This window comes from Sorghum bicolor, chromosome 6 (assembly GCF_000003195.3).
Source record: "Sorghum bicolor cultivar BTx623 chromosome 6, Sorghum_bicolor_NCBIv3, whole genome shotgun sequence".
Taxonomy (NCBI): Eukaryota; Viridiplantae; Streptophyta; class Magnoliopsida; order Poales; family Poaceae; genus Sorghum; species Sorghum bicolor.
The window spans coordinates 44,302,363-44,316,247 of record NC_012875.2 but is presented as its reverse complement, the minus strand read 5'-3'; the positions used below and the strand labels follow the sequence as shown (position 1 = coordinate 44,316,247).

Sequence of the window (13,885 nt, the reverse complement as noted above, 5' to 3'; positions counted from 1 at the left end):
ATACTCGCAACCACCATTTAGCCATGGCCATAACACCTACCTCTCACAACAGATTAGGGTAAAAACCTTGAAGTGTGAATATGTGACGGTGAGCCTCTTGATGATCCTAGTTGCTTTCGTCAACTTGTTGGGATATTTCTCACTCTATCTGCATCCTTAGTCAGTTTGTATGTGCCCGTACTCAGATATGCTATAACTCTTAGCTAGACCTGTTGTCCTAAAATCATGAAAGTTTAGGACAAGTAAGATAAGCAAGTTACCTACAACCAGTGGTGGAGCTACAGGGTACGCCGGTGCAATTCCGTGTAGAGATCGAGTATATACACGTATCTCTACAACTAAAAAGAGTCAAATGTTATCGTCTCCACTAACTAATCGGCCTGCCTCTGTAATTACGTCGCTTAGGAAAAAACGCCGGACTCCCGTGGTCAACATGCGGTCAAAAACAATTCCTCCCACGCCGCCTCCCCTCTCCACAAGGAACCACAGCCCCTGCCATGCTTGTGTCGAGGTTGGCTTCCAGCGACAACCTCCACGCCGGCCAGCGAGCTCGGCTCCGGATTCGCCTCGACGACGTGCAGATCCGGCAACGTAAAGCCCTACTTCGGCGTTGCATGGCCCTGCCCCGGTCATCTGCCCATGGCACAGCAGGTGGAGGTCGTCGCGGAACCCGACTTCTACGATGCCCAACTCCAAGCTCGTCTCACCCGCCACCGGACGACCTCGCCAAGCCGCACGCGACGATCAAGCCGCACTCATGTGCAGCAGGTGGAGGACTAGGTCGCCGCGGAACCCGGCTTCTACGACGCCCAACTCCAAGCTCGTCTCATCCGCCGTCAGACGACCTCGCCAAGCCACACGTGACGCGACACCTGTGATCCCTACACCAGCCTCTGAACTGGTCCATGTCCGTCCCTTGCTCCCCTCCCCTCCCCTTACCTGTCTCTGTTTCTTTTGTTCAGAAAGTCTATGCTTTGTTACTTGGTTCTCATGTGGGATAAGATGCAAGTGTTTTATTTTGGTAGTGATTTGTTACCTAGGCCCAAGTCTTTGATACCATTTAGTAAGGTATTGGGGGAATCACCATGCACCCGTTGTGTGTGTGTGTGTGTGTGTGGGTGGGGGGTGCCTTTCATATGTATATATATCTATGTACAGAGGGAGTACAACTTGTACTACAAGGACAACATGTGGTACAAGAAGCTAGGCTATACAATTATCCTAATAGAAGGTTTGGGTGTTAATAACAATAATTGTTGATAGTCAACGTGGGGTACATAGAGGCCAGTTTATGAGACACAGTTACTAACTTTATTTGTATGACAGGACATATTGGCACATTGAAGCCCGACATGTTACATATCTTAGGGTATGTAGAAATATTACATGTTACACAAAAAACAGATTTGTCTAATACACCACAAGACAAAATATTACATGTTACAGAAAACAAATTTAATTGCATAACAACTGATAGACATTTCATGGATTGTTGAATTTGCTGAAAAGCTACAAATTACTCTCCCGACTGATATGAGCCACCTACGGCAACAGCATAGAGTAGCTTTGGCATTGGAGGAATTTCTGGTTCGCATATTCCCTCGAGAAATTGTACCACCTCAATCATTGTGGGCCGATCAAACTCACGATCTTGGATGCACCAACATGCGATTTTGCAAACCCTTTCAACTTCTGCCATGTTCACTTCGCCATGCAAGTTTGCATCCACAATGCTCAAAATGTCTCCATGGACAAGCTTGTGTGCAACTTGCACAGGTAGATAGTCACCTTGGCCTTCAATATCACTAGATGAATGTTGAATAGAGTTCCTCTTTCCTGATATGATCTCTAGCAAGACCATCCCATAGCTATAAACATCAACTTTGGGAGTAATAGGTGTTCCACTGATCCATTCTGGAGCAAGATATCCGATAGTTCCTCGCATTGTAGTCACAACATGGCTGAAATCCCTCCCAAGAAACTTTGCCATTCCAAAATCTGCGATTTTTGGAACAAATGATGCATCCAGAAGTATGTTCTGTGGTTTGATGTCACAGTGTATGATGCAGTCTCGACAACCATGGTGCAAGTATGCTAGACCTCTAGCAACTCCAATAGCTATTTTGTATCTAATGTTCCAATCTAAAGTTGTACCATAACTTTCGAATAGATGAGAATCCAGGGAGCCATTTGGCATGTGCTCATACACAAGTAACCTCTTATCACTTTCACAGCAAAATCCGACCAATTTCACTAAATTTATATGTTGGATGATTCCAATTGAATTTACTTCTGCCCTGAATTGCTTCTCTCCTTGTCGAGCGCCATCGAGCCTTTTCACTGCTATGGCAATCGACCCACTTAGGCACCCCTTAAATACAGAACCAAAACCACCCGCACCTAGCTTCTCCGAGAATTTTTTTGTTGCATCTTGCAAGTCAGAATATTTGAATGCAATTATGCCAACACTACCATTATCATTGTCTACTACGGGTTTAGACCACTTCCCTTTTCTCCTCCAAATCAGTATGATGAGAATAAAAGCCAAAGCAGCAATGCTTGTGCCAACGGAAACACCAATGACCATGCCACTCCTATTGCCTTTCCCGCTCTCTAACTCTACTGCAGCAAGGCGAAGGTAAATCATTTCTTCATTACCGTCAGTAGCTACATTAAGTAACTCATCATGCCAGATAGAGCAACCATTTTTTCCATATGAATATGCAGTGCAAGAACAAATACTCAAACAAACTCGTGCGCATTCTTCGGCGCTTGATGCATTTGGCATGATCTTGCCATTCTGGGGCAACCTAATGCCTGGCATAGAGTAGAATTTGTCTGCCATACCTGTTTTGTTTCCATCATCAGCGCGACACTTCTTCAGTGGAGTATTTCTGATGCACCCGCCTGTTCTGTTCTCTGTCTCCCAATCCGCAGGTGATCTTACAGAGAATCCCTTCATGCAACTGCAATAAGGATCTGCATTTGAAGTGCAGACCGTGAAAGGGCCACAAACAGCATACACATCACATTGACGTGCTGGAAGGTTGTTCACTGTCATCCAAGCCTGCCCTGTCCAAACGCTCGCTCGGTTTTGACCAGAGACTAGAAGCGTAGTGCGTATGATTATGCTGTCATCAAATATGTTGTAGGTGAAGTAAAGCTCTTGGTCGTTGTTGATGAAGGTATAATTGGCTATACCACCGGTACCTAGGCCTGCAGACATCTCTGGTATCGCACTGAAGAATCTACCATTCCACGTGCTAGACCAATACACAATAGATGAGTTCCATAGCATCCTGACAATCCCATCGTGGTCCATCCTCGTGGAGTATATACCTGAAGACAGATCGATGGAATTCTTCCTCGAAACAAGCCCACGGTTCAAGCCGGTGACCTTGTTCCATCCGATCTTTACACCAGGTAGATGGGTGTCTGTCGGGTAGTCGAAGCTTTCCCAGAATATGAGCGAAGAGTTGGAGGAGCTCCGTAGGACAAGGTTGCCAGTGCCCAAGAGCACAGCGACGGTGTCATTGGTCGTTGTGTTTGCCCGGGTAGACCAGATGGTGGTGCCCTGATCTAGGACAACCAGGTTGCCGTCGCTGGAAATGATGAGCTCCGGCGAAGTGGAATTGGAGAGTGGATTGTCCCTGTTGGCTGACCACACTGGGGTCACCACGGGGACCTTGTCGAACCATATGCCGAGGTAGGAGTTTTGGGAGGATGAGGATGAGCTCTTTGTTTGGAAGAAGCCGAGCGCGAACTTGCCGTTGGCCGAGACAAGCTTCTCGCCGCCGGCAAGCACATGGCCTGGTCGGAGTGTGTCTGTGGCGGCGGAGGGCGGGGGTGCGTGCAGGATGACAAAAAGGACCAGAGAGAGAACAAAAGGACGGAGAAGATGCATGGCAGAGATAAATGGCGGAGCAGGGAGATCGATCAACGGGAGAGAACCAAGTTTTGTTTGAGGAGAGAAGGGATCGGAGAGAAGGAATTGAAGCTGGTATAGCAAGCTTGTTGGTGGGGGCAAGAAGCTAAATAGGGTCGTGGCCCATCTTAGTGCTGTCGCTATCTCAATTTTTTTCCTTAACATTTCTTGAGAAACACACTGTGAGACCGATGACTGGGGAGTAGAGTCAGGCTTTTCTGATCAAATGATGATGCTGCATGTCCTGTTCTGAAGTGGTGCCCATGCTACTAATGAAGAATGAAAACAAGTAACACTCCTCGTATAGATCAATGGCTAGAAGGTTTTGTGTAATACTTGCTATTTTTTCCTTTCCTTTTATGTTTCTTGAACCTGGCGTTGTATAACTTTGTTCCTCCTTGTTAATATAAAATTTCAGTAGGGGCTCGACCCCTCCTGTTTCATAAAAAAGCATGAAAATAAATAACAATAAATAATTATCAGGTGTTTCTTTTCCCATCTTCTAGTACTGTCAGCCAAACGGAATGATGGCGAACTGCACCTATGTTTATACAACACCAAAAAACAATTTTTTTTTTCAAAATTTCCCGTTACATCGAATCTTGCGGCACATGCATAGAGCATTAAATATAGATAAAAATAAAAACTAATTATACAGTATGCCTATAAATCACGAGATGAATTTTTTAAACCTAGTTACTCCATGATTGATCAATGTTTGTCAAATAAAAACGAAAGTGCTACAGTATCTCAACCCAAACAATTTTGAGAACTAAACAAGGCCTAAAGTCAGCCTTGCATTAATAAGCAATCTTAGGCCTGGTTCAGTTTGCAAAAATTTTTGGATTTCGCTATTGTAGTACTTTCGTTTGTTTGTGGCAAATATTGTCCAATCATAAACTAACTAAAGTCAAAAGATTTGTCTCGCGATTTACAGACAAACTGTGTAATTAGTTTTTATTTTCATCTATATTTAATGCTTCATGCATTTGCCGCAAGATTCGATGTGACGGAGAATCTTGAAAAAATTTAGGAACTAAACAAGATCTTAGGCCCTGTTTAGTTCCCCACCAAAAAATTTTTTATCCATCCCATCGAATCTTTGGACACATGCATGGAACATTAAATGTGAATAAAAAACTAATTACAGTTTGGTTGAGAATAGCGAGACAAATCTTTTAATCTTAGTCTATGATTAGTCTTAAGTGCTACAGTAATCGATATGTGCTAATGATAGATTAATTATGCTTAATTGATTTATCTTGTAGTTTCCAGACGAGCTATGTAATTTATTTTTTTATTAGTTTCTAAACCCTTCCCGATATCTTTCCGACACATCTGATGTGACACTAAATTTTTTTCATCTTCAATGGGCCTTAGTGCTGTCGTCGTATCTTCAACGACTAGCTCAAAAAAATAGAAAACTACTGTTGGCATACAGTGCAAGTTATGACCTATCTTCCTTCTCTTTTTAGATAATAGAGCATCACCTACAATCTTTTTTTTACACTTCTTGAGTAACATACACTATATATGTGACAAATTTGGTCAACTTTGAGACCCTCTGTGAGTAAAAATTGATGTGCAAAGCTTTCATATATGTTTGTGAGAGAAAATATTCCTCATCCTAGAAATAAATCAACTCTAAGTGTGGTCCTAAGTTAAACTATTTTAAATTTGACCAATTTTGTATAGAAGAGTACAAACATCTATGACACCAAATATGTATAATGAAAAAATATTTTATGATGTATTTAATGATTTTTGTGTCATAACTATTTGTGTTCTTTTCTATGAATTTGGACAAACTTAAGATAGTTTAACTTTGAATAACTCTAGAAAATATATTTATTTTGGGAGTAGAAGCCTGATGACTAAAGAGTGAAGTCAAGCAATTGATTCTGCTTGTCGTCTTCGAGCTGGTGCCCATGCTACTAATTATAATGAAATAACAACAAATAATTATTATAGTTGTCTTTCCCTCTTTGCCCGATAGAGAGGACGCCACCTGGTGGCTGTCGATCCCCAGCACGCGGTGGCACCGCCACTGGCTGCGACCTAGACACCGGCGACCCCTCCCCCTCTCCTTCCCCCTCCATTCCTTCCATGACCCTCACAAAGCCCCGCCTCCACTGCCATTTCCGGCCACGGATCCGCCTCGGTCGGATGAGCCGCCTCCTTCTCGGTGCCACCACCATAGGCTCCCGACCCAAAGCCATTGGCCCTTTTCTCCCTCCTCTGGTTGAGTCTGGCCTCCACCTGCTGTGCGCACCCCAGCTATACGGTGATGCGGATATGACGACGACACTACTGGAGCTGCCCGAAGTTGGTTGAAGCCACGACGATCATCCACCGCCCATGCTCCCCATGTGGAGCAAGCGGATAGCGGCGTAGAGCATATCTTATATCCTGGTGCCGAAGTGATGTGAGTACCTTGTCATGAAGCGCATGGGACTAACCCGCGAGATGCCATCTCCATTGACGTTGACCCTAAAGGCATACAAAGATATCTTAATGGTGACCCCACTGATATGCAAGTGCTGTGTAAGTTGTTCCCAGCGGACAATGAGGTGGGCGGGCGCAGGCAGCGCCGCCGCCACTCGAAGGTCTGGGAATAGGCCTCCTAGTCGGCAGCGCTAGTTCATTATCCAATGTAATAACATATCTTGCAGGACACTAGGAAGGATCAGAGTGTCCACGTACAATCTCTTTTGGCACCCTAGGGCGCCACTAAGGCATGTTGTATTGAACTTTTCTCTACCTTAATAGTTAATACAAAAACGCGCAAACCTTTGGCATGATTGAGAAAAAATGTTATACTTGTTTCTTTTCTCATCTTCCAGACTACTAATACTGTCTGTCAACGTAATATGATCAATTGATGCTGCTTGTCCTCTTCTGAGGTGATGCTCATGCTACTAATGAGAATGAAAGTAACAACAAATGATTATTAGGTGTTCCGTTTCTCATCTTCTAGTATACTTTCAGTAAACGGATAACGGTTGACGTTCGGCTAGAGAACTCATTTTCTAGTGCGTTGTTAGCAGCCATTGCTAGCAGCCTGGACATATATATACTTTCAGTAAACGGAAAGTGGTTGACTTTCTGCTAGAGAACTCATTTTCTAGTGCGTTGCTAGCAGCCGTTGCTAGCAGCCTGGACAATTACTAGAAGGCGGCAGGCGCCAGCCAGAATCACACACGCATAATGGTGGCCAACTGCACCTATGCAAAGGCTGTCCAGTAGTTGACCGAAGCCTGATCCAATCAACATTAGTTTACTTAGCCCTTGATCATAGAGTATGCGACATATAGCACTGGTCGAATAACTTCTAACGTCACTGGGATTGGGGAAGTGTTGGCCGTTCCATGCCCGTTTATAATTCCGAGTTTGGACAAGTCAACATCCAACAGAATAAGAGATGAACCACTTCGCACTACTGGATCCGGCTTCTTTGCCGAGAGCCGAGAGCCCTCGGCAAAGGCCAAAAAGCCCTCGGCAAAGGCTTTGCCGAGAGCCTGCCACGTGGCTCTCGGCAAAGACTTTGCCGAGGGCCAGAATAGCCCTCGGCAAAGCCTACGGCGCCGTCGAGAAACGTCAATATTGACGTCGTCTTTGCCGAGAGCCGTGCTGGCAGGCTCTCGGCAAAGATTTTTTTTTTTTAAAAAAAAGCCTTTGCCGAGAGCCTGCCAGGCTGGCTCTCGGCAAAGGAGGTCTTTGCCGAGAGCCCTGCATGAAGGCTCTCGGCAAAGACAGCCTTTGCCGAGAGCCAGACAGCGAGGCTCTCGGCAAAGCTGTAAATCTTCTGAACCCGGCTTTCTATCTTTGCCGAGTGCCAGCCATCCAGGCTCTCGGCAAAGCTGGGAATTTACTTTTGTTTTTTGTTTTTTCTCTGTTTTTTACATGCACAGCCACATATGTATATATATATATCACAAATCCCTTTGTCTATATCACAATCCACATATATATCACACATGAAACATATCGAAGTCCACAGATATCACAAATCCACATAGATATGACAAATCTAACATTACGTCCAACATAAACCATAAGTTCATAACATAAACCACAAGTTCATAACATAAACCACAAGTCCACATGAATATCACTCCTCGAAGTCGCTAGCGCCTCACCCCTAGTGCTGTGACTCTGACCTGTCGTCGCCGTGGCCTCCGTCGTGTCCCGAGCCCCCATCTGGCCAAGCCGACCAGGGTGAGTGCCCCCCAGGGTGTGGAGAGCTCGCACCTGCCCACGGCGCCCACATGGCCTGCCCTGGCACCGACGGGTACGGGTACGAGTACCCGGGGCACGGAGGAGGGCTGCCGGACAACCCGGGGTGGCCGTGCTGCGGATGGGCACCAGGCCACGTGTGCTGCGTACTTGGGTGGCCATAAGTAGTAACCTGCCACCCACTGCCTGGAGAAGGGGTCGATTCGAACCCCACGACTGATGCTACATAATATAAAAGCGAACTCATTAGTATCTGCAGGACGGCCGCACAAGCCAAAGCAATAGACAAACATATATACACTCACCGGACTGCCTACAGGGGCAGGAACAGGGGCTGAAGCGAAGAGCGAGGCAGGCAGCGGAGGCGCTGTAGAGCTCTGGATGGACTGGAAGTATCCGACTAGGTCCGAGATCTGACGCTGCGTGTGCTGCTGCTGTGCCTCCATGTGGCGCCGATGGGCCTCGTCTCTGGCCGCCAGCTCGGCCGCCAGCTCTCGTCGATGAGCCTCCTGCAGCTCGTCCTGCCTGGCCCGCAACTCCTCTAGCTGCGACTGCAATATTACACCCGCAATGGTTAAACAATGCAAAAGAAGATGTATATATGTAAAACTAATGGACGATGGATAAAGCTGAGTTACCTGCATCGCAGCTATCTGCTGCACGGAGCTCGGCTGACGAGGCCGTATGGGGACGTCGGAGGTCGAGCTGCTCCCCTGCCGAACCTCGCGGAGCGTGGGTACGGTGGCCGGGTTGATTGCGCTGTGGGCAATCATGTACCGGCCGTGCTGCTTCCCTCCTCCCGTCCTCATTAGCAAGTCCGTGTCCAGTGGCTCGGTGGTAAGGTCGAAGTCATCCCCATGGCGCGTGCGAGCTGCAGTAGCGTACGCGGACATCTTCTCGTAGGCGGCAGTGTTGGTGTATGCATCGGGCCCGTCCTGTGGGTTGTAGACGTTGTTCGGATCCGACGCTCGCCCCTTGTTAGCCAGGGCGTACCCAACATACTCGCTGATGGGCACGTTGCCGTGGGTCTTTGCGCTGCGAGAAAAACACAAACAAGGTTGATTAAACGTAATGAGAATAAAGCGTTAGCAAAAATAAATAAACAAACAAAAGAAAGAAACATACATATGTGTCCATGTACCCTAGGAGGGGCACGCTCTCCTGGTGGTGTGACGCCCCTCTCGTCGCAGCCAGACGGTTCTCCCGTCTTCTTCTGCGCTCCACGTACGCCTCCGGCCTCTGCCACGAGTCCACAATCTGAGCCCAACAGTCGATGTGTGATTTGCACCAATCAGCAGGAAACTGCATGACAACTTGCATTTGATATGTCAGAAGATGAATGAGAATTAATGTTTCATACTTATTTTTAAAGGCAGAATAAATGTTCCCTACTTACCTGCATGTACTGCTCTTTGGTGATATCAGTGTCGGGCCACATGATCATCTCCCTGGCCTGTTTCTTTATCACCTTCTGGCCAAGCACCTCATGGTGGTAGGAGATGACGCACTGGATGTGCGCCTCGAAGTACATGTCCTTCAGCCGCTCTCTGCAGACCTTGTCCTGGATTTTCGCCGCCTCGGCCTCTTTCCCCTCCTCGCACACGAACCACTCCTACATACAAACATCATATATGTTTTATTTCATTATTTCAAAAACATCCAATGAATGCATAGTACTAAAGACTTACCCAGAACTCGGCCTTGATGACCTGCGCAAGAGTGGTGTCGTTTACCGCGACGCTAGAGAAGTGCGGCCAGGAAAAGGGTGGCTCCACTTTCCCCTTGTGCATCACCAAGCCGGGGTAGTGCTTCTTAATAAGGAGGCCCTGTATGCTAGTGATATGGCGTGACTCCGTCGCATTCACCTTGACAAAGTTCCTGCACGAGGCATTACGAAAAATTGTTAGTCTGAAGTTCGATTTTCAACATGTCATATGAATTAATCGTAAAAACATGAATGGTTACTTACCTATCACCGCAAGGTGTGATCAACGCTCGGGCGTGTCGCGCGGGCGGCCGATCAGGGAGGCGCGTGATACCACGCGCATAGAGCTTGCCCGAGCTAGACGAACTCGCCGCCTCAACAACTAGCTCCTCATCGTCGTCCCCGACGTGGTCGCCCTCGAAGTGCTCCTCCTCGGGCTGGGCCATCGGGCTAGAAGACGCCGTGACCTGGCCCCGTCCATGGTCCCTGCTCATGGACGACTCCAGCTGAGGCTGAAGGTCTGTGTCGTCGGTGTCGTCGTGCCTCATGAAGGTCGAGGCGACCCCCTTTCGCCGCGGTCGCCTTCCGCCCGGCATTTTGTCCTGTACCTGCAATGACAAAGCTAAAACCAATTAGTACAATTAAACAAGGAGTACTTACAAAGATATGCAAAATGAACAAAACATAATTGCAAATTAATAACTATAAAAATACAATATTACATGAATTAGAAATTATCTCCACGAACGGCGGTGGTTGGCTCATCGTCACTATAGTCATCATCACTGTCAATATTGTCGAGCTCTCTAAGGTCCTCGACATATCCATTTTCAACACCAACTCCATCGTCCTCAACAACATGTCTATCACGTTGAGCCCTCCATTCCTCAAGCATTATTAAGTCCTTAGCATCTTGCACTACTTCACCCTCGTCCTCATCGACCTCATCGTCGCCTTCCATGCCCATTAGTGAAAGAATGTCTATCTCCAATCACCCGTCTAGGCCCTCAGGTTGATAGAACTCTCCGCTATTATCTTGTGGGTCATAGTTGTAGTCATCATCGTTTGGGAGAGGCGCTTTACCACGTGGCGATACCAAGTGCACAAGGTACCAACCCTCAAGATCCTTGTCTTTTTGGCACGCCCATGAGAGATAATAAACTTGCGTGGCCTGTGGAGCCACAATATAGACATCTTCTCCTTTATAGATGGAATCTTTTCAAATTTCGACTTGCCCAATGTCATCAGCTCTTCTGATGACCTCAGGATCGAACCAATGGCATTTGAACACCACTGGTTTAAGAGCTTGGGGGCCCTCAAAGTCAAGCTCATATATTTCTTCGACTATGCCGTAATAGTCACGGTCATCGTTGCCAGGTGTACGAACTCCTGTGCATGTGGTCTTTAGGTTGGGCCGACTCTCCTCGTGCCTTCTCGTGCGAAAGCGATAGCCATTCACATCATAAACGGTGAATGACTTTACCCTTGTAGCAAAGCCCCGTGCAACCTGTTTCAATTCACCATCCATTTCTGCATCCGTGCGGGCCTGCAAGGTGAGGCCAGGTAGATTGTTACATTACTCGCTCCTAGGAGCAAAGTGGAATCTCAAAGTTGGAACGAGGTAGGTTGGATGGTACCTTTGTACGGAACCAAGAAATAAAATCGGGCACGACATTTTTGAGAAGATTGTCTTTTTCTTGGATGGTGGGAGCCCTTCTCCCTTTCCATTGTTCTTTCACAAACTTTCTGAAAAAACAAGAGACAAGCTCACTGTTCTTTTGATATGTAGAGGATATTGACGGCGTATGTAACAAGATCATTGAGAACTTACATTCGATAAGGCTCCACTTCGTCAAGGTTCATCAACACGTAGAGCATGATAGTGCGCCACTCATGATCTCGCAACTGCTTGTGGGTACCTGCGCTTCCTCTTCCGAGTTGCCCTTTGAATAAACTCAGGGTCGATGAACTCTCATCGGCGTTGTAACGAGGGGGTGCGCCGGTGGGAAGGTTCTCAGTATAGTACGTCGTTGTGAAGTTTGACACCTCCTCCACTATGAATGCCTCTGCCACAGAAGCCTCAATTTTGGCTTTATTTCTACACTTTTTCCGAAGAATCTTTAGACACCTCTCGATTGGATAGCACCAACGGGCCTGCACGGGACCCCCCAGCCGTGCCTCACGCGGTAGGTGCAAAATCAGATGTTGCATCGGCAGAAAAAAGCCAGGTGGAAAGATCATCTCCAACTTGCAGAGCAACAGAGGTGCAACACGCTCCAGGTCAAGAATCACTGCCCGAGATAACTCTCTAGCACAAAGCTGTCGGAAGAAATAGCTCAACTCTGCTAGGACACGCCACACTGGATCGAGGAGGTATCCACGGGTCATCGCAGGAAGTAGCCGCTCAATCCATATGTGGAAGTCATGACTCTTCATCCCTAAGACTTTCAAAGTCTTCAAGTTCACTCCCCTACTCAGATTCACTGCGTACCCATCGGGGAACCTTAACGCCTTGATCCACTCCAGTACTTCCTTCCTATCAGTCCTTTTTAGGATGTAATCGGCTGGGCCTCTTCTCCAATTCTTGCCGGGAGCAGGGGTCTTCATCACTAGCTTTGGTTTATCGCACATCTGTTCCATGTCTAGTCTAGCCTTTACGTTGTCCTTTGACTTTTCCTTTATGTCCATGAGTGTTGCCCAGAGTGCCTCAGCGACATTCTTTTCTGTGTGCATTACATCGATGTTGTGTGGAAGAAGAAGGTCCTTGAAGTAGGGAAGCCTAGTCAAGCTCGATATATGAGTCCACATGTGCTCTACACCATACTTCTTAAAACCAACTTTGTCATCAATTTCGAGGGCCTCTAACTCGACAAGGACCTGAGCACCGCTCATAATCTGAGGAATGTTGTCGGTGACTTCAACACCTTTCATGAAGTGCTTGATGTCTCGTCTGAACTCATGGTCGTTATCTAGAAATTGACGATGCTTGTCAAACGAAGAATACTTGCCACCCTTGGTCAGCCAGGTGAACATCACAGAGGCCTTGCATACTGGGCAAGGGAACTTCCCATGAACACACCACCCGCTTAATATGCCATACGCTAGGAAGTCATGCATTGAATACTGGTACCACACGTGCATTGTGAAGTTCTGCTTTGTAGCTCGGTCGTAAGTTCGTACCCCCTTTTCCCAAGCATGTTGCAATTCGTCCCACAGTGGCTGCATGAAAACACCCATATTGCTGCCCGAGTGTCCAGGTATTATCAGCGACAATAACACGTTCTTGGGATCGAACATGACGCCGGGGGGGAGATTGAGGGGGATCACGAACACAGGCCAGCATGTGTACGGGGCCGCCATCATTCCATACGGGTTGAACCCATCTGTTGCAAAGGCTACACGTACATTCCGAGCCTCCGACGCTTTGCTAGGATGCTGCTCATCGAAGTACTTCCATGCTTCACCATCCGATGGATGTACCGTCTTGTCACTATATCTCTTGCCTTTCTTGTGCCATGTCATCTGTTTTGCGGACTCCTCTGTCATGTACATCCGTTGGAGCCTCGGTAGGACAGGAAGATACCGTAGGACCTTCTTGGGGATCTTAGACTGTTTCTTGTTGCCATCACTACCCTCTACCTCCACATACCTAGAGGCTCTGCACTTTGGACAGTGTGTTGCTTCCTTAAGGTCGTCTCCCCTAAATAGGACGCACCCTTTAGGACAAGAATGGATAGACTCATACGGCATTTTAAGTGCACCAAGGAGTTTCTGTGACTCATAAGTGTTCTTCGGCAGCGTGTGACCCTCTGGAAGCATTGTGCCCAAAACTTTCAACACGAGATCGAAGCCATCTCGGCTCAAGCTCAACTGTGACTTCAACGCTAAAAGGCGTCCAATGCCATCGAGTTGCGACATTGTTGTATTCTCGTGAAGGGGCTTTTGTGCCGAATCCATCATCAAGTAGAACGCCTTTGCAGTTTCCTCTGGATCCTCCTCCACCGATCCTTCATTGTCAC

At 47.1% G+C, this 13,885-nt stretch overlaps 1 protein-coding gene across 1 annotated transcript; it reads right to left on the bottom strand.

Annotated features, from left to right (window-relative positions):
* LOC8073019 (G-type lectin S-receptor-like serine/threonine-protein kinase At2g19130) lies at positions 1,332-3,983 on the bottom strand. The gene has a single exon (XM_021462839.1). The coding sequence runs from the start codon at positions 3,902-3,904 to the stop codon at positions 1,517-1,519; it is 2,388 nt and encodes a 795-aa protein (XP_021318514.1). The 5' UTR covers positions 3,905-3,983; the 3' UTR covers positions 1,332-1,516.

Bases quoted from the DNA above. Each gene is read 5' to 3' on its own strand.
- LOC8073019 (XM_021462839.1), bottom strand. From the start codon at position 3,904: ATGCATCTTCTCCGTCCTTTTGTTCTCTCTCTGGTCCTTTTTGTCATC.